The sequence below is a fragment of the Sorex araneus genome, chromosome 2, assembly GCF_027595985.1.
Source record: "Sorex araneus isolate mSorAra2 chromosome 2, mSorAra2.pri, whole genome shotgun sequence".
Taxonomy (NCBI): Eukaryota; Metazoa; Chordata; class Mammalia; order Eulipotyphla; family Soricidae; genus Sorex; species Sorex araneus.
In genome coordinates, this window is record NC_073303.1 from 151,854,728 (window position 1) to 151,876,005 (window position 21,278).

General features: G+C 38.5%; 1 protein-coding gene across 1 annotated transcript in view; it reads left to right on the forward strand.

Annotated features, from left to right (window-relative positions):
- Positions 1-10,322: 10,322 nt before the first annotated feature.
- IFT57 (intraflagellar transport 57) overlaps positions 10,323-21,278 on the forward strand; it is an 85,134-nt gene continuing 74,178 nt past the window's right edge. Inside the window, exons 1-3 of the mRNA XM_004606812.2 lie at positions 10,323-10,659; positions 13,130-13,292; positions 14,047-14,165. Coding sequence (XP_004606869.2) covers positions 10,448-10,659; positions 13,130-13,292; positions 14,047-14,165 — 494 coding nt within the window. The 5' untranslated portion in view covers positions 10,323-10,447. The remainder of the gene's footprint in view (positions 10,660-13,129; positions 13,293-14,046; positions 14,166-21,278) is intronic.

A 21,278-nucleotide genomic window follows, 5' to 3' on the forward strand; every position in this document is an offset into this window, starting at 1 on the left:
GTAGTCTGTTCTGAGTTGGAAACCTGTAAATGGATGAGATATAAGGTGAAAATCAATACGAATGAGCTAATAGATGACAATCCATTTTTACCACCCACAACACTCTGGAGTGAAAGTGAAATCATCAATTCCTATCCTATGGGGTACCACTGGGGATGAAATTTCCTTCTTCCTGACGACTAATCAACCATAATCTACATTCAATCAATTGTATTTTTTCCCCCTTGGGAAATTTACTAGTACAAATTCATACTCTGCCTTGTGGTGTTCGAGGAATAAATTCTTTAGAGTTTATGAATACTCTCTGAACTCTAACATTGTATTTTAAAAATATACAAATGACAGTAAGTAAAGCAATACTTAATGAAATTATAAGTTATTAGAAATCCATAAAAATCTTCTATTTGTTCTTTTCATTTATGGGTATTTAGGGTATTTTTTTTTTTTGGAATTTACTTTCCAATTTGAACTGAGTAGAAATTTGAACTTCACGCACTTCTCCACTCATGCTCCTCTGAAAATCATTGTCTATAGCAGATCCCTTGGCAATATATCTAGGCAAGGAGATTCCATGTCTCTTAAACCTAAGCTAAAGGCCAATAGTGATACTAACCTCCACTTTAGTCACAAAGAAAAGCCATCACTTTTGCTCTGAGGTTTGGTTCTTCAGATAGGAAATCTTGGAATATCTATTCTGCTAATTTCCCCTGACTAATTTTTCCCGGAAAAAAATAGTAAGACTATGGGAGGCAAAACTGACTGTTTTGAGGAGAGGTAGGATAAAAGAAATCTGAAGAATAAGAATACTCTATTTCTTATGTGGAATATAAATAAACATCACAAGTGAATAAAAAAAACAGTAATAGAACCTGAGAGGCTGCCTAAGAAACTGAGTTGTTTAGGGAGGGGCTATGAAGGAGGACCTATAGATAGTAGTGGAGGATCACCAACACTGGTGGTGAGTACAGTGTAGTAACATTGTTATACCAGAAACATTACTATTAATAGTATTGCAAATCATGGTGCCTAATTTAAAAAAAACTGAAAAACAATAAAAAACTTTTAAAACAAAAAAAAATATGCATCCATTACTATCCTAGTAGGTCAGCCAATTTTACGTTTCTTCCAATATTAGAGAATGCCCTCTGAGCAGAGAGAAGGCTCATAAGTCTTTATATCACCATATCCAAGCACATGTCAAAGTCTAACACATTATATATACTCAAATGTTTGTTGTGCAAAAAGTGGTATAAAGTACATTCTGTATTGTCAAAAGTAAAACTGATCCCTGGAACTATTAGCTTGGATTTTCACATTCACACCTTCAGAAATAAAGATGAAAAATTTCTCCTGCTGTCAAAATCTCACTAGATACAACGGCAGAATGAACTAGAAATTTATCTCCACCAAATAGCTAGAAATAAAAATAAGGTATTTAGACAATGTATTATTACCATGTAATTGTTTGTTCAAGACAAGGTGACAAAAAACATTTGTTAAATAGGCCTTCAGAAATCCTAGTGTATTATGTATTGGGCTGCAAAGTTATAACATGAAGGTGTGTGACAATTCTACTAGGAAGTAGCATCTAGTACATTTTGCTTTTATTAGCCTCCAGGGAGCCCTATTAACAAAGCTTTTTCTTGTGACATTTATTGTTTACTCTCTGTCCTGAATTTAATTTTTCCTTAGGGGAAAATCTTGTCGCAGACTGCAAAATAAATTGAATCTTCTTAATCTAGCCCTTGAAGAATAAACCTATTTCTATTTAACCTTCAAAAAGCTGACAAATCAGATTAATCCTTGTTAGTATCCAATACACATCAAATCAAGTGTTCCTAACACATATGATGAAACAGTGCTCATCAAGAAACTTTCTGGATATTTGCAATAATTCTCCCATCTGATGGATTGTTGATCTATGGGTTGTTTACACCTTTAACTGCCTTACCTGTGTGTGCATGTGACATCAGGGTCTCACATACAAGACAAATGATCTACAGTGAACTTCATCTCCCATCCCAAGCAGTCTTACTTGGGAGGGTGGGGTGGGCCACACCCAGCTATAATCAGGGTTTGCTCCTGGTTCTGTGCTCAGGTGTCACCCCCGGCAATGTTTGGGAGTCTATAGGTGGTGCCTGAGATAAAAATCAGAGTCAGTTGTATGCAAGAAAAGTGCTTTAACCCAGGCACTATTTCTCTGGCCTAAGTAGTACTTTTCAAAAATCTTAGTTGGACCCCATCATCAGCACATCAGCACCCCAAATAAATTTATAGCTGTCACATTTTAATGTCAACAATGGTAGTAAAATTGCTGTGTGTTGACATTTTTAACCAGGTTGATAAACCTATCCTCCACCTACTGTAGGTTTTGGTTACTCAGTAGTCACAGCTGTACTCTCCTCCAAAGAACTACCTTCAGCCAAGTTTCCTCATCCTCAGATAGAAGCTGTCTTTCCCATAGCTATCGCCCATAGCCAATGAACCAGTGAGGCAGGGATATAAGCATTAGCTTTATTATTCCAAAGTATGTCATCTTTGTGGTACCATTCATGGACCAAACAACATCTCATGGTGTTTATTACCAAGTTGTTTTTAGTCTATTTCTTTTTGTTCTGTTTTATTTTTGCTTTGGGGCCACATCAGGCAATACTCTGGACTTACTCCTGGCGGTACTCAGGAGACCACACAGGATGCCAGAATGGAATGCAGACTGGTTGTGCGAAAAGCAAGTGCCTTACCTGCTATGGCCTCCAAATCTACTTCCGATTATCTATGGCCTCAAAATTACTTCCTATTATCTATCACTTTTATGCCATTTCAAGAGCTACCCATTTCAGTCCAAGACAATGTTCCACCTGACTATTCATTACCTTCTAATCAATTTTGCTTTCTTATTATTACTTCTTTATGATATGATCAGAATATCTAAGATATACACTTAATTATATTCTATGCTCTCAACACATGCTTTCTACTTGAAAACCAGCAATTACTATTTCTGTCACCTACACAGAGGCAATAATCTGAACTTTGCTCAGATGTGAAGTTTATTTCTCCCCCAAGAAAAAATGAGGTCTTGTAGCAAAGCCAAGCATTAAAATATGTACAGTTATATTACAGTTGACTTTGAGTGGCATTTATCATAAAACTCAAAGTAGCTGAAACAACTATAATCTTGGGATTAGAATAATTCTACCATCAAGGAAAAACTAAAAAATAAAGTAATTCAGAAAAAATGTGCTGAAACCACTTTTCTTTAAGTTAAGAGGTTTGTTATGGCAAGTTAAAAACAGTAAATCCCACTTGTGTATAGGGTAAAAATCACTTCAACATCTAGCTCAGAATTCATATTATATATTAGACTGAAAGGCTCACAGGTCCAGATTGGTATAATGATTGATCCCAGAGTGGGTTAGTATATTTAAGTCCCGTAAAGTTGCAACATTAAGTTCAGTGAGCCAAATGATAGTGGCATTATGCTAAGGAATAATTTATGTATTTTATATTTAAACAAATATGTAATATATTTAAATTTGAAATCTAATGTTTTCAAAGTTTGCTTACAAAAAAACATGATTCCGGCTTTTAATATATATTCGAGTTAAGATCTTTTTTTTTTTTTTTTGCTTTTTTGGGGTCACACCTGGTGGTGCACAGGGGTTATTCCTGGCTCTGCACTCAGGAATTACCCCTGGCGGTGCTCAGGGGACCATATGGGATGCTGGGAATCGAACCCGGGTCGGTAGCGTGCAAGGCAAACGCCCTACCCGCTGTGCTATCACTCCAGCCCCAAGATCTTATTTTGAAGTGATATTTATAAACAGTATTGTAAGACAATGAAATTTCATCCCATCCTGACTTTTTTGGTTAGTTTTAGACTCAGGTGTTGTATCTAGATGTGCCTGGTATGGTTTGCCAAAGTATATAAACAAATAAATCATATGAGTATTAAAACAAATGGTGGACATGGTTTTCCAAGTGGCTACCAGCACAGGCGCCCTATCCCTGCAAACAAACTTGAGGGAAGAAACTTTCCCAGCATGAGAGTGCCTCAAAGAAGGCCTCCCCAATGCCCTGAAGGAAAGAATTTTCCTGCTAGCATTAGAGTAAACTGGGAGTAGGATTTGAGCTAACACTCTAATGGATCCTGAATGCTGCTAGTGCTTGGTTCCTTCCACAGGCCACCAGTGGGGGGCAGGCTAGTTTTCCAAAAGGGTGTTAATCTCCCTCTCCATATTCCTTAAAATCCACATCTTGTTCTCGTTCTCTCATACTAAATTTTCATCAGGGCAGCCTGCTATCCCAACCACATTAGGTCAATAGTCTATATGCCCCTATTCTAATCAAAATTATCCCAAAGCCACAAAAGTAGTGGTGAGTGCAAGAAACATAACAACTCTAATCACAGAGCAGCAGTACATCAGGCAAAATACATATTCCCTGATTCAGACAAGAGGCTCCACACATTTACACAGGAACACCAAATTGGAAGGGAATGTCATTATGGGGAAAGAAGAGACCACCACCCATGGAGTTCCTGGAAGTGGGGCATGTGGGGATGCTAATAGTATATTGGAAAGAATCACCTCCAGACCAGCACAGGCACCATGTGGAAACAGAATGCCACCATGGGAAGTAGACAGAGATAGGAGCCATGAAGTCTTAACAAGAAATTTCCACCCACATAATCTCTCTGATAAAGAATTGAGACGAAATGGTGAGGATGTTTAGTGAGCTCAAAGAAACAGTGGAATGAACACCCAACAAAACATAGGAAGATATGAGAAGAACTAAGAAAATTACAAGCAGAAATGTCATTATTTTGAGAATTTTGCAGGTGAAATGAAAAACTCCGTGGATGCCCTCAATAGTAAGAGTAACAGTAGCTGAAGACAGAATCAGTGAGCTTGAAAAATGAGATGCAGAAAATCTCCAGGCAAAAGCAGAAGATGGAAAAAGACCTCAAAATAAATCAACAGCAGGCCAGAGACCTTTGGGATGAATTCAAGAGGAACAACATAAGAATCATTAGAGTCCCAGAGAGACAGAAATGTAACCCCAATTATGAAGCAATAGTCACAGATAGCATTGCTGAAAAGTTTCCAGAGCTAGAGAAGGTAGGTATCCAGATCTAGGAAGCCCGAAGAGTAAAGAAAGCCTAACAAAAAGTCCCCAATATATATCCTAATCAGAGTGGAGAAAACCATAGATAGAGATATCATACTGAAAACACCAAGATCAAAGAAAGAAATTACGTACAAAGAAGCATCCTACAGCAGACCTAATGAACGAGACCCTCTGGACCCATGGTTGGACATAGTAAAAAAACGAAACAAACAAACAAAAAAAAACTCTTAATGAAATGAAGGCTTCACAAAGAATACTTTCCCAGCCAGAATGTCATTAAGACTTGAAGGAATGATACACAACTTGATAAATAAATAAATCTTAGTAAATTTATCGATTGAAAAATAACTTTAAAAGTAGAACTAAAGGGGAAGGCAAAACAAACCATAAAAACACATTAAACTTATACAGAAAATACAAAATCCCATGTCAATAATATGTGTCAATGGTTTTCATGCACCAGTTAAGACACACAGAGTATCAAAATGAAGTAAAAAATTGAATCCAACATTTTACTACTTACAAGAAACACATTTGAATAGTCAGAGCAAACACAGACTCAAAATCAAAGGCTGGAAAACAATTTTTCAAGCAAACAACTCCTTAAAAAAAGGTCAGGGTAGCCATGCTGGTATCCAAAGATAAAGACTTAAGACTGAAAAAGGTTAGAGAAGACAGAAAAGGTCATTTATTAATCAATGGATATATAAATTAGTAAGAAATTACACTCTCAATCATATATGCATATGCACCCAATGAGGGACCAACAAAATACTTAAAACAACAAATAGTCTTCAATGAGTACATTGGTAGCAACATATTAGTAGTTGGAGACTTCAATACTGCTTTTCCACCTCTTGATAGATCAATGAGACTATAACTCAGCAAAGAAATACTGACTTTGAAGTATGAAATGGAAGAGAAGAGGCTAATAGATATATGTGGTGCTTTTCTAATTTTAATGTAGAAGTACTGTTATTTATTCAGCCATTTATTAAGCTGATTGCAATAGGGCATGAATTCTATATTACGTTTTTCTTCCACATTGCTTTTTGAAACACAGCAGAGCCTGGCAAGATACCCGTGGTATATTGGATATGCCAAAAACAGTAACAATAAGTCTCACAATGAGAAATGTTATTGGTGCCCGCTCGAATAAATCGATGAGCAATGGGATGACAGTGCCAGTGACAGTGATTTTTTGAAAATATTTCTTTAATTGAATATCCATGAGATAGACCATTACAAAGCTGTTCAAAATTGGGTTTCAGTCATGCAATGAAGAAGCACCCATCCCTCCACCAGTGTGTATTTCTCACCACCATGTCCCCTGTTTCCCTACCACCAGCCCCCCAACACCTCACCCTCCATCTCTAGCCTCCCTCTATGGGAGGCACTTTTCTTCTTGCTCTCTCTCTCTTTTTCCATTCCTACACTTTATATACAGGGCTTCTCATGCCCCCAAAGCCCAATACACATTCTTCTCCAGTGCACCTGGGACATTCTCCAAGGTAGATCACATGCTGGGTCACAAAACATATACTTCTATAAAATCAAAATGTTATAAATTGTATCAACTATCTTGTCAGACCATGATGCACTGAAAATAGAAGCTAATCACACATAGAAACAGTGAATCAAATCAAACACCTGGAAACTGAACAAATCACTACTGAAAAATCAGTGAGATAAAGAGGAAATCAAAAGATTCTTGGAAATAAGTGAGAATGAGGACACAAGCTACCAGAACTTGTGGGACACAGTAGAAGCACTGTTAAGAGGAAAGTTTATAGTTCTGCAAGCATTAATCAGAAAGGAAGAAAGAGCCCATGTAAATAACTTGAATCCACAGGGTAAGATCTTGGAAAACAACCAAAGGGAGCACAAACCAGGAAGGAGAAAGAAAATAATAAAACTGAGAGCAAAAATTAAGGAACTGGAACCACCACCCCTTTTTACTGGTTGATCCCCCCAGTCTCCTGGTCCTACATTTACACATGTCAACTGTGCTCCCCTTAGAATATCCTGGAGGCATATAGTGACGCTATATAGCCCCTCATTGAGAAATGCTGAAGCAAAATAATCCCTGGTTTTATAAAAATAATATAAAATGTCAGCCTTCTTTAGACAAACATTAATTCAACAAATATATGCACACCTATTTTCGTAGAAGCACAATTTACAATAGCCAGATTTGGAAACAAATCAAATGTCAACAATAGATAAATTGATAAAGAAATTGATACACAATGGAAATACACAGTTATAAGAGAAGATGCAATCTTGACTGTTTTTTCTTTTTTCTTTTTGGGTCACACCAGAGATGCTCAGGGGTTACTCCTGGCTCTGCATTCAGGAATTACTCCTGGTGGTGCTTGGGGGACCACATGGGATGCCAGGGATTGAACCTGGGCCGGCTGCATGCAAGACAAATGCCTACCCACTGTATTATCACTCCAGCTCGCAATCTTGACTTTTGCTTAAAATCTGGGATGAATGAAGTCATGTTGTCTCTTGTAACTTGTCATCCTGCTGCTCATTGATTTTGTTTGAGTGGGCATTGAGAGATTTTTTGTTACTGTTTTTGGCATATCCAATACACACGAGTAGCTTGCCAGGCTTTGCCATGCGGGCTCAATACTCTCGGTAGCTTGCCGGGCTCTCCGAGAGGGACAGAGGAATCGAACTCGGGTCGGCCTCATGAAAGGTGAACGCCCAACCGCTGTGCTATTGCTCCAGCCCGAAGTCATGTTAAGTGAAATAAATTAGAGAAAGTATAAATGGTGGACAATTTCAGTCATATGTACTATATAAAGAAACAAAGCAAGGGAAGGGGCAATGCCCAATGAAAACAGAGTTTTGGAATCTTACTACGAAGGAGGTGGCGTGAAGCAAAAGAGTGGACTAGAAGGCACCTACCTAGAAATAGGGAAAGAGAGGTTTTGAAAGCTGTGGTAGTTGTGATAGTTGTGATTGTGCAGTAATTTTACATCAAAAGCAGAGACAATGACACTATACTCAACCATGTTACTTCAATAATTTTTTAAAAAGCAACATTTTCATTGTCCCTTTCCATCTTTATTTCCATGAGAAAACATGCATTGAGAACAGTTGGATTTCCACACCTCCCCACTTCTCCTTTTCATTCTTTCTGTGTCACATCGTATAGGGTAGCACTGTAGTATTGTCATCCCGCTGTTCATCAATTTGCTCGAGCGGGCACCAGTAACGTCTTCATTGTGAGACTTGTGGTTACTGTTTTTGGCTTATCGAATACGCCACGAGTAGCTTGCCAGGCTCTGCCTTTCGGGCGGGATACTCTCGGTAGCTTGCTGGGCTCTCCTAGAGGGATAGAGGAATCTAACCTGGGTTGGCCACGTGCAAGGCAAATGCCCTACCCACTGTACTACCGCTCCAGTCCAGGGTAGATTTTATAATTTAGTCCTTTTATTTTCTTCACAGAAATTTAGGGGCAACAAGTTCCTCATGCTGTTTTGAGCCAGGCTCAACAGTATTGTACCTGGAAAGAAAATGACTAGATTCAATAGAAGAAGAAAAACTTCAGCAAAAATATATATGTTATTGGAGGTTTTTTCACAATTCCAAAAGCAAAGTTCATACTAAGTTCTATATAACTTCCTGAAAATGATAGAATGTCTTATCACATGTATCACATGCACTGAATAAATACCTCAATGGCATAAACAATATATTTGTGAAGTCTGACATCTTTGAGTTATTTGGAAAACCACAGATTGCTTATTGATTAATCAACTAGCCCAAAGCTTGTTTAGCTTGTGTGGGCATTTTTTTTAATGCTAAAATGTTATACCCCAAATGTTACACAGATGTACAATATATCTCACGAGGTGATGTGGTGGAGGTGTATAGGAGAAACATTATTCTAAAACAGCAAAAGACCAATTTCACAATGGAATATTGTTTAACCCAAATTTTCAACTTACTTCTATTAAAAAAAAACTGATTAATGGCATGTAGCAAGCAATGTTATTTGTTAAAAGATATTTCACTTTGGCTTTCCTCCTCGAGTTAGTTTTATATAAATTAGTAATTTCCTTTCCTTGGACAAGAGATAAAGACATTTGCTTTTATGATTTTTCACTTTGATACCCTTATTAGCATAAAAACAAATGAGAAATGGCCTTCCTCTGACTTTTTCTATTTAAAAAAATGGTATGTCAGATAAAGTTCAAATTTCTTAAGCCAAGAAATGTGACTCATATATTCTGTAGTAGCAGAAATCCCTAAAATAACCCTGTCCAACATTTTACTATAGCTTTCTTCTTGCAAAAAGTATCCCTGCATCTACCATTTAAACTCATTTTGTGTGTATCTTATAGGAAAAGTGCTTGATACACAGGCTTTTTTGAGAACTGAAGATTGTGGTCAGTTATGGCCCTTTGTATTTATTTAGTGAATTGGGGGCAGAGTAGAAGTCCTGGTCTTCAGAGGCGTACATAGCAAAGATTCTCTCTTTTGTTCTGTAGATTTTAAACAAGAATTCTGAAACTTTATTCCACACGTATTGAATAGGAGACAGATTAAGTAGGTTGTATTCAGAGTTCTTATTTCTGAGACCGAACTAATCCTTTCAACACAGCCTTTTTGCTCATCCAGTCTTTCTTCTTCAACGCACCTCCAACCTAAACCCCTTTCCTGGCGCTTGAGTAATTGAGGGGCACATGATTCTTCAAGCCTTACAGTAAACTGTTAATGAGAGAGATTAAGACTAAAAAGAAACCACTCTCGGAAAGTTCCTGAGGTCAAGGGAAATGGAACACATGAACTATCTTTACAACTGTGAAAACCTCCAACGTTCAGAAGAAAACTAAAACGTATCAGTGGATTAGCGGGACTTTCAAATACTACAAACCGCCTTTCCCTTCATCTTTTCAATTGCTACCAGCTGAGCACTCCGCTCCACTGCTGGATAAGCACCAGGTCCAATCAGCTAAGGCTCACCTCACACTTGCACCTCGACTCCTCCTCCTCACCCTGACGCCTCCGCGAGAGGAGGGACGCCACGCCCCCAAGCGGGGCAGGGCTTCATTTGTCACTTCCTCCCCTGAGGCAATGGAGGTGGGCGTGTGGTTAGTGACGTCATCGGACCTGGCCGCTCCTATTGGAGGGAAGACTCCGGGGGGCGGGGAGGGGAGGAGGCGGAGTCCAGTTTCCCTGGTGACAGGTTGCCCGGCGGTCGCCTGGTAACCAGTGGCGGCCGTCCCGACTGGGCTGCAGGCAGAGGCCTCCGGCCGCGGCCCGAAGCCCAGGGCGGGCTCTTTCGGTCGGTCCTGTGATGGCGCGCTCCGCGGCAGTGGTCACGCCGTCGGGTTTGGAGGATGGGGCGTCCCGGGCCCGCGGGGATGGGGCGGGGGAGGTGGTCGTGGAGCGGGGGCCCGGCGCGGCCTACCACATGTTCGTGGTGATGGAGGACCTGGTGGAGAAACTGAAGCTGCTCCGCTATGAGGAGGAACTCCTCAGGAAGAACAACCTGAAGCCCCCGTCCAGGTGGGTGTCCTCGTTGCCGAGCGCGCGGGTGCATCCGCGCCCCGGGGACATCTGAGGGCTTTGGGGGAGCGCAGAGCGCGGCTTAGCCCGCGCTGACCGCGGGCTTCCCGGGCTGGAAAAAGAGCTCATCACCCAGGCCACCAGGACCCCGGAGTTCAGGGAGTTGAAACTTGTTCTTTTGGTAGCGCGAGTTCTGGAAAGGCAGAAATCAGACCGGAAGACGGCTCTGCAAGGACTCACGCTCTTCCACAAAACACAAACTTCCCCCCCCCCCCCATGATGAAGATAATGAAGGTATACCTGCGGTAGGAAAACACTAGGAAATGTCCAGGAAAAAAATACCGAAATCGCCGATCATCTCAGAGATGGCATTGTTTCGAACTCTAGTTTTTTTTTTTTATTTCCTCTGAGAGGTCCTGCAAGCAAGCAGTCTTGTATCCCGCTGAGAACTTTCAATGCACTTGGGAAACTTTTGTGGTTTTGATTTTTTTTTTTTTTTTGCTGTGGCTCATGTCTTTTTTATTTGTAATATTAGTTGTCTCAGGAACTGAAAAGTGGGAAAGACAAATGAAATGGCAACTATTGGCTCATCCTATCATCCCACAATTTAAAGTTCTGCCCTTCTAGTGAGGAAAATTACTAGCAGTGCCTGTGGTGGCGTGGTGGCAGAGGGTAGGGGACAGCAAATACTTTCTCCTCTTTTCACCATACCTAGCCTTAGATCCACGTTTGGTAGGCTTTTCCTTCACAATACATACATTTGCTTGTTTAATTGTGCCAACTAATTTAGACGAAGATTCTAATCTAGATTAAGAAAATGCTGCAGGACTTTCTATGGCTAAAGCTCTACTCAAGCAATTTCCCTGAGTAGTTTGGATCTTTTGCTTTTTTTTCTATAACTTGGATGGTGAGATGTGTAGGTTTTATGTGAACTCGGCGTATTGCTAATCAGACCCACTAAGAGGAAGAGATGTGTTGACTGACCGATGACAGAAATTGTAGGATTGGTAGTTATTACTTCTTACAGAGATTCATCATTTTCTATTAATGAAAGGGGCATACCCCTCATCTCTACCCCAAGAATATTTTTCAACTGAAAAAATAGTTATAAAGTTCTACTAATATTACTTCTGTTTTGTTTTCTTGGAAGTTCAGGAAGATACTTTGAATCATGGATTTATTTGGAGGGTGGGGGACCTGGGCCAGGGGAGGGATATCACAGTACAGTGTTAGTATGGTTACCAGTATCAGCATTACCTGAAATGCAGTTCCCCAGCTCCTTTTCCAGCTCCACATGTTAGAAATTCTAGGAGTAGGGCCTAAAAGTCTGCATTTCAATAAACCTTCCTGCTTATTCTGGTAAATGCTAAAGTTTGAACTACTGCCATTAATCTGCTACAGTACACATCAATATCCATTCCTCTGTCCTGATGGTGGCAGCCAGCAATGAGAGTCAATGGGTTCTTTGAAAAAATTGGAAGCATATACCTATAAGGACTTAATGGCTTTTATTCCCCCCCCTTCCCCAGCCTTCTGCTATTTTCCAGAAAATTTACATTTGTCCTGCAAAAAAATGTTTGTGAAATATGGACTGTTGACTTATGAAAAATACATAATAGTATTACATTATGTATATATATACATATGATATATAAATAGTAATAGCTAACACAAAAAAGCAAAATACATCTCTGACTAAACTGACTTAAGTATTCTTGCTGGCAAGATTTGTTTCTAAAATATTCAGGTTTTTTGCAATCATAAATTGTACTGATTCTTGCAGAACTATTTATAGTAGACTAGGGGATTTGGCAAAAGTCAACAAATGTTTATTAGACTGGAGGTCTAATACTCAGTGGTTCTTAATTCTACTGTACCTTAGAACCATCCAGGAAGCTCTTGAAATATACCTATATTGACCTTCTCTCCCAGAAGTTCTGATTTAAACCATGAGGGAAGAAGCAGTATTTGGCCTCTTAGCAGTAAGTTTCAGGAGTTCTTAAATCAAATATGCAGCCATAGAGAGAACTACTTGACATGACTGAGAGGTTAGAATAGTAAGATATCCAGTGACATTATAAAAACATCTTTAAAATGCCTTATGAATAATCAGTTTTCTTCAATTGAGATGCCTTAATTCTAATTTACTATTTTTAGGGCATATTTTATTATTATTCTTGACCCATAAATGGTTTTGACAGAGTATGTATGCTTTCTTATTTAGCATGCAGTGCATTTTCTGTATATAAGTTCTTTGATTTTTTAAAATCTGTAATATTAATTTTCCTAATCTTACTCCTGTTGATTAAGTACTTTAGTGTGAGTGCTTGGAATACTGGAAACTTCAAAGAGTGAATTATCAATGTCTTTTAGTTTTTAGAATATTTGGGAAAAAATTCTTCCACAATATTGGTTGCTACATACTTATTTGTAATATTTCATATCTCCACCTTTTTATATTTTGAAACAGACACTATTTTGCACTGCCTACTAACCCTGGTGAACAATTCTACATGTTTTGCACTCTTGCTGCTTGGTTGATTAATAAAGCAGGCCATTCCTTTGAACAGCCTCAAGAATATGATGACCCTAATGCAACAATATCGAACATATTATCTGAGCTTCGATCATTTGTAAGTGTAAACAACTTTCTTTGTGCCTCTTCTCAAATTATGAATTTTAATATTGGCAGTTCAGCGACCTGAATGTTAATCTCACAGATGAATCCTCTGTGAATAAGTATAAACACATAGGTATACAAAATCCTATCTGGATTTATTTTCAGGAAAACCTTTTCAGCATGGTTTTTATAATATGAATATACTTTTTATAAATGCCCAGTGTATACTTGTATAACCCAAAGTAATATTTCTCTTAATCTTAATATGTGTGCGATAAGTTTATGGAAGCATGGTTGTTCTCAAAAATTATTTTTTAAAAACCAGAAAATTGAAATACTTTGCATTTTGAAAGAGAACTTTGATTTAACATTGACTGTGATAGCAATTCAAATTTGCATTTTTTAACTTTTCCCAAAAGAATTTTTGGTTCACATGTCATTAATTTTTGATAAGTGAATCACTGTTCTTTACACTGTCATTTAATTATATAATACTAGGCAGTAATTTTGCTTTTCACCCTAACAAGATCAGTGATTTTTTTTGTGCTCTCATGAGGTTATCACCTTTTAACTTGATATATTTTAAAATTAATGCCTCTGTTTTTTAATATATCAATATATTTTTAAGACACTGAAAAGATTTATTTCTAAGAAATAATGTACGATTATAGCTATTTGAAAAATAGAGGAGTGATGCATTCAGCTGTGCTTTACTTAAAATATTTTTGTATTTGGAATATATGTAATAATATTCTGATTTCTTTCAGGCAAGAACTGCAGATTTTCCCCCTTCAAAATTAAAATCAGGTTATGGAGAGCATGTATGCTATGTTCTCGACTGCTTAGCTGAAGAAGCATTAAAATATATTGGCTTCTCATGGAAAAGGTAAAAAATCTTGCAATAGTAATTTTATGTTCTTGCTTTTCCTCTTTCTCTTAACTCTTCCAAACTGTAATTTGTCACAGGTGACTAGAAAAGAATATGGACAAAATTTTAATGTTTGATGCTTTCAAAAATCAAATATAATATTATTGTGCCCCTTTTCAGTTCAAATATGTAATTATTAAATTTAATAGTTAAGTTCATATTAATACTAAGTTTAATTATCCATCCTTATCAATTTAGGAAAATTTTTAAAAGTCTGAAAATTTTTATTTATGCAAATAAAAATTTATGCAAATAAACACATATCCTTGGGGATAACTGATAGCTGAAGATAAAAAGCAAAATGGAAATTAGTCTAATACTTTAAATTACTCAGTCACTCTTGCTTAGAGTGACTGGGCAAAAATAAATATTAAGCTTTGGTTGTAGCCTTTGAATACCCTTAGGCAGCACTGGATATAGTGCAGGTGCCCTTTTCATTTTTATAGGTTTCATTTTTATAGATGATTAGTTTACATAACTGTCAAGCAAATCTTATAAGAATATCACTTTTGAGATGTTATTATGTAATTCTAATTAATGGAATGTTAGAAAATTATTTAAGAAAATTTATTTTGTTCACACCTCTTTCCTATCTTAAAATACAATGTTGATTTTTTTTGTTGTTGTTTTTGTTGTTTTTTTGTTTGTTTGTTTTTTGGCTTTTGGGTCAAACCCAGCGATGCTCAGGGCTGACTCATGGCTCTGCACTCAGGAATCACTCCTGGCGGTGCTCGGGGGACCATATGGAATGCTGGGAATTGAACCCGGGTCGGCTGCATGCAAGGCAAATACCCTACCCGCTGTACTATCGCTCCAGTACAACAATGTTGATTATTGTATTTTTGTTAACTGGTCACATATACTTTAGTGTGTATAGGTCTCTGTCCAGGAATCAGACCCTGAACTTCATAGGAAGCAAACTAAGTACCCTAGGACTGAGTAATGTCCCAGGCCCCAGAATATTTTTAGTACAGGAAATAGATGTTGTTAAAACTTTTTTTCAGAAATTATAATTAACATTTGATGTTACAGCTCACTGTTTTGATTTTAGAAATAAGAATATACCTTGAGTCCTTTTTACCATCTCTAGCAAATGAATTTCATCCTGATCAAAGATTTTACTATTATAGAAGAAATTATTGGTGTACAAAAGACCAAAAGGAATGTGTATGGGGTGTATCATACAAGAGAAAAGTCTTGCAGATGCAGATATAATGCTAACAGAATAGTCGATTCAGGAAAACGTTGCCAGGTGTTTGTAATAAGAATTATAACTCCTTAACCTAATACAATAACGTGTTAGTCATATATGTTACACATTTATATGTAGTATAATAGCCATTTAATAGCCTATTTAATAAAAATTTTATGTACTAATTTGGGAAAATACTTAAAAAAAATCGAGTCACCATAAGATATGCAGTTACAAAGCTGTTCATGATTGGGTTTCAGTGATATAATGTCCCACCAGTCATCCCTCCATCAGTGTACATTTCCTGCCACCAATGTTCCCTGTTTCTGTTCTGTCCCCACCCTTTGCCTACCACTGTGGCTGACACTTATATTCTCTCTCTCTCTCTCTCTCACTCCCCCCCACCCCCGTCTCTCCTCTCTTCCTCTCTCCCCTACTCTCTTTTTGGACATTATGGTTTGTAATCAGATTCTAAGAGGTTATCATGTTTGTTTCTTCAGCTACTTTCAGCAAGCAGTTCTTATCCAGAGTGATCATTTCCATCATTGCATAGTGGTTCTTTCTCTATCCTAACTTTCTTCTTCCCCCAGCACCTGATGCAGGTTTCCAACAGTAGACTATTCCTCTTGACCTTGTTTCTGCTATACTTGTGTATTAGTCACATACCATGTTTTTTAATGTCCCACAAATGAGTGCAATCATTCCATGTCTATCTCTCTTCTTTTGGTTCATTTTACTCAGCATGACACTCTCCATGATCATCCACTTATAAGCAGATTTCATGACTTCATTTTTCCTAACAGCTGCATATTCCATTGTGTTAATGTACCATAGTTAACATTGGTTGATGTACCAAGATAACAGGTCATCTGTTCTCAGGCACTCAGGTTGTTTTCAGATTCAGGCTATTGTGAATAGTGCTGCAATGAACATAGAAGTGCAAATGGTATTTCTGCTTTATGTTTTTGAGCCCTCTGAGTATTCCCAGAGTGGTATTGCTGGGTCAAATAGGAGCTCAATTTCTGTTTTTTTGAGGAATGCCCATATTGCTTTATGAAAAAGGCTGGACCACTCGACATTCCTGCCAATAGTGAATGAGAGCCCCCTTCTCCCTATATCCACAACAGCACTGGTTGTTCTTGTTCTTTTGGATGTGTGCCAGTCACTATGGTATGTGAGGAGAATAACAGTATCTCATTATTGTTTTGATTTGCATCTCCTTGATGATTAGTGATGTAGTGCATTTTTTCGTGGGCCATTTGTATTTCTACTCTGAGGAAGTTTCTGTTTGTTTCTTCCCCCCATTTTTGGATGGGTTAGATTTTTTTGTTGTTGTTAAGTTCTACCAGTGCCTTATATATCTTTGATATTAATCCCTAATCTGATGGGTATTGGGTAAATAATTTTTTTCTATTCCATAGGCTGTCTCTGTATCTTGATTACTGTTGGTTACCATTTCTTTTGAGATGCATAAGCCTCTTAGTTTAATGTAGTCCTGTTTGTTTTTCTTTGCTTCCACTTGCTGGGTCAATGGTGTTTCATCTTTGAAGAGGCTCTTAATTTTAATTTCATGGAAGGTTTTGCCTATGTTTTCCTCCATGTACCTTACAGCACAGAGGGTAGGGCATTTGCCTTGCACTCGGCCAACCTGGGTTCGATTTCTCTGTCCCTTTCGGAGAGCCCGGCAAGCTACCAAGAGTATCCTGCCTGTACACCAGAGCCTGGCAAGCTCCCCGTGGTGTATTTGATACTTGAGACAGTAACAACAAGTCTCATAATGGAGACGTTACTGGTGTCCACTCGAGTAAATCAATGAACAATGGGAGGACAGTGCTACAGTGCTACCTTATGGATTCAGGTCTGATTATTTATTCATTTATTTATTTATTTATTTATTTTTGCATTTTGGGTCACATCTGGCAATGCACAGGGTTTACTCCTGGCTCTGCACTCAGGCATTACTCCTGGCTGTACTCGGGGGCCCATATGGTGTAAAAAATTACAAAGATGCGTGCGCAGGAGGGGGTGATGATGTGTGTGTTGTATTCTGTTGTTCCCGGGCTCTTGGGGCAGTGGTCTCTCTCTCACCACTCGAGTTCGGTGCTTTCAAGCCACTGTGTATGTACTAGATCGGGATGGCTCCTCCTTGTGCTGTGCTTCTGTGTGTGCCACTGTGCTCTCTTCTGTCTGTCTCTCTCTGTCTCTGTAGTCTCTCCTCTGGTCTCTTCTGATCTCTCTCTGTCTCTGCTTCTGTGTCTTCTCTCTGCTTCTGTGTCTTCTCCTGTGTCTTCTCTGCTGCTTCTGTCTTGCCTCTGTCTTTCTGCGCCTTCCCCCCTTACAGTCTTAGTTTATATAGCAAATTACATAGGGTGGTGATACAAAGGTGGGTTGAACATTAACAAATCAACAATGAAGGGTAAGACCATTTCTCCAGGAGATTAACAAAATCTCATCTAAGGAGATTACTCCAGATTACTAGGAGATCCCTCAAGGGTGAGATCTAAACAAGGGTGTGTCACTTTTTTCCTTCCCCAGCTAGTCATCCACTTAAATAGTTACAGTAAATTTACTTCTTATATTTCTAGCAATGTCATTCTGTATGAGCACAGTAAGAGATGTATCAAACTTAAAGTTTGTTTCTTCCTAAGGACATTTACTATATATTCCAGACCACAGTCCTCAAACCAGGTTAGTTTTCCTAACCCCTTCAGGGTCCTAGTCTCGTCCTTACTTTTGGATCATGACACCATTTGTCTATGACCATGTTCTCAATTTATAGTTGAGTATTGTGGTGCTTTGGCCTGGCCCATTTTGATGCCAGGGTAGCTCACAGCTTGCCCTGGGTCCATTCTGTCCCTCGTTGGGACCCTAGTTTTGGGGTGCTAGGAACTAAGAGCAACTGAGTCGAGAAAGCAGATGCCCAGGAGTTAATATGGAGTCAATTAGCTCCCAAGTTACCAAGCATAATATTAACTGTCTTCCTGTGCCCGTACAGAAAGGCCATTGCTCTATCGTAAACTCAGTTTGGAAAGATGATGCCTCCCGTCTTTTTCCCATGACTTGCTTTAGTTATTCACAGGGGTTTATTGTTTCATGTGAATTTCTGAAGTCTTTGATCTATTTCTTTGAAAAATGTCACGGGTATCCTTATAGGGACCACATTGAATCTGTTATAGTGCTTTGGAGAGTATTTCCATTTTTGACAATGTTAATCCTCCCAGTCCATGGGCAGGGGTTGTGTCTCCACTTCCTTGTGTCCTCTTTTATTTCTTGAAGTAGTCTTCTATAGTTTTCTTTGTGCAGCTCCTTCACCTCTTCAAGTTGATTCCAAGGTACTTGATTTTCTAAGATGCAATTGTGAACGGGATTGTTTTTTAAATATCTCTTCTCTTTCATTATTTGTATATAGGTAAGCCAAGGACTTTTGGGTATTGATTTTGTAGCCTGCAACTTTACTATGTAAACATATTGTTTCTAGGAGCTTTTTTGAAGAGTCTTTAGGATTTTCTCAGTATCATGTCATCTGCAAGTAGTGATAGCTTGACTTATGCCTTTCTTATATGGTTGCCCTTGATATCTTTTTTTTCCCTAACTTTTATGGCAAGCACTTCCAGTACTATATCAAATAGAAATGAGAGTGGGAAAGCTTGCCTTGTGCTTGATGTTAAAGAGAAGACTTTTAGTTTTTCCCCATCAAGAATAATGCTTGCTGTGGGCTTGTGATAGATGGCTTTAACTATATTGAGTAAAGTTCCTTCAACTCCCATTTTATTGATTTTTTTAATGAATGGGTGCTGGATCTTCTCAAAATGCTTTCTCTGCATCTATTGATATGATCATATGGTTTTTATCCTTTCTTTTATTGATATGGTGTATTATGTTGATTGACTTGCATGTGGTAAATGATCCTTGCATCCCTGTGATGAATCCTACTCAGTTGTGGCATGATATTTTGTGGCATGATATTTTTATGATAAATATCATTGAGAAATGATATTTTTGATGAGCTGTTTGATTCTATTTTTTTTGCTAGTATTTTGTTGAATTCTTTGCATTTGTATTCATCAGGGATATCACTCTGTAATTCTTTCTTTTTTTTTTTTTTTTGGTGTCTCTGTCTGCTTTTGGTATCAATGTAATACTTTTCTCATAGAAACTGGTTGGGAGTTTCTGTTTCTTCAGTTTCCTGGAAAAGCTTGAAAAGGATTGGGAGTAGGGCCTCTTCAAAGATTTGGAAGAATTAACTAGTGAATTCATCTGGATAGTGCTTTTGTTTGGGGGAAGGATTTTTATTACCATTTCAATTTCCTTGATGGTAATAGGTCTGTTCAGGTATTCTGCATCTTCTTGGTTCAGCCTTGGGAGGTTATAGGAATCTAGGAATTTTTCCATTTCTTAATCATCTTCTAGTTTTGTGGCATAAAGTTTCTTAAAGTAACTCTGATTATCCTTTGAATTTCTGTGGTTTCTGTTGTGATACCTTCCCTTTCATTTCTGACTGGTTTATTAGGGTTTTCTCTCTGTTTTTCATTGTGAATCTTGCTAGTAGTTTATCAATCTTGTTTATTTTCTCAGAAAAACAGCTCTTGGTTTCATTGATTCTTTGGTTTGTGTTTTGGGATTCCAGCTCATTCCTTCCTCCTGCCTGTTGTGGGCTGTTTTTGTTGGTCATTTTCCAAGATCTTAAGCTGTGAAGTTAGGTTTTTTATGTGGGCTCTTCTTTTCTGATGAATGCTTGCAGAGCTATAACTTTCCTCTTCACACTGCTTTTGCTATGTCCCACAAATTCTGGTAGCCCATGTCTTCATTTTCATTTGTTTTCAGCGATCTTGATTTCCTCTTTAATTTCCTCTTTAACCCACTTGTTCAGTAATGAGCTATTTAATTTCCAGGTGTTTATTTAATCCTCGGTTTCTATGTGTGATTAACTTCTACTTTCAGTACATCATAGTTGAAAAATATTGTTGATAAAATTTCTATCCTCTTAATTTAAATTTTTTTTTATTTTATTGAATCGCCATGTGAAAAATTACAATGCTTTTAGGTTTAAGTTCAGTTATACAGTGCTGAAACAACCATCCCTTCACCAGTGCCCATATTCCACCACCAAAAAAAAAACCATCAAAAACTCAGTATACCTCCCATTCCCCCCCCCCCACAACTGATAAATATCACTTTACTTTCTCTTTACTTTGGTTACATTCAATATTTCAACAAAAACCTCACTATATTGTTAGGAGTTCCCCACTAGAGTCAGGCTTGTTGTGAAGAGATATGAGGTCTTGGTTTTGGATTTCTGTATTTTAGCAACTAAGTCCAGGGAAATTTCTTCCAGATATTGGACCATTGCAAGCTTGTAACTCTCATCTGTGGTCCTCATAATATGGCAGTCGCCACGCCCTTCAGCCCCGGCAAGGAAAAAGGCGCGCGAGAGAAATACCTTTCCTCTCCTGGGCAGACATGGGGCCACGGCTTAGTTCTCAGCCTGGAGACATTCTGCAAGGAGCTGCCGGTACCAAAAGTAGTTTAGCTGGCCTCTGGAGTCATGTTTGTGCAGCTGCGGAGAGGCCGCAAACTTGCAGCCCCCAAGATCACATCTCGGTGGTGAGCAGGGCCGGTGCCACCCACTTTCCCGAGAGCACCCTCGTGTCCTATTGCTGCAGTTTGTAACTCACATCTGTAGTCCTCAAAATATGGCAATCGCCACGCCCTTCACCCCCGGCAAGGAAAAAGGCGAGAGAGAGAAATACCTCTCCCTTCCTGGGCAAGCACAGGGCCGCGGCTTAGTTCTCAGCTTGGAGATATTCTGCAAGGAGCTGCCGGTAACAAAAGTAGTTTAGCTGGCCTCTGGAGTCATGCTCATGCAGCTGCGGAGAGGC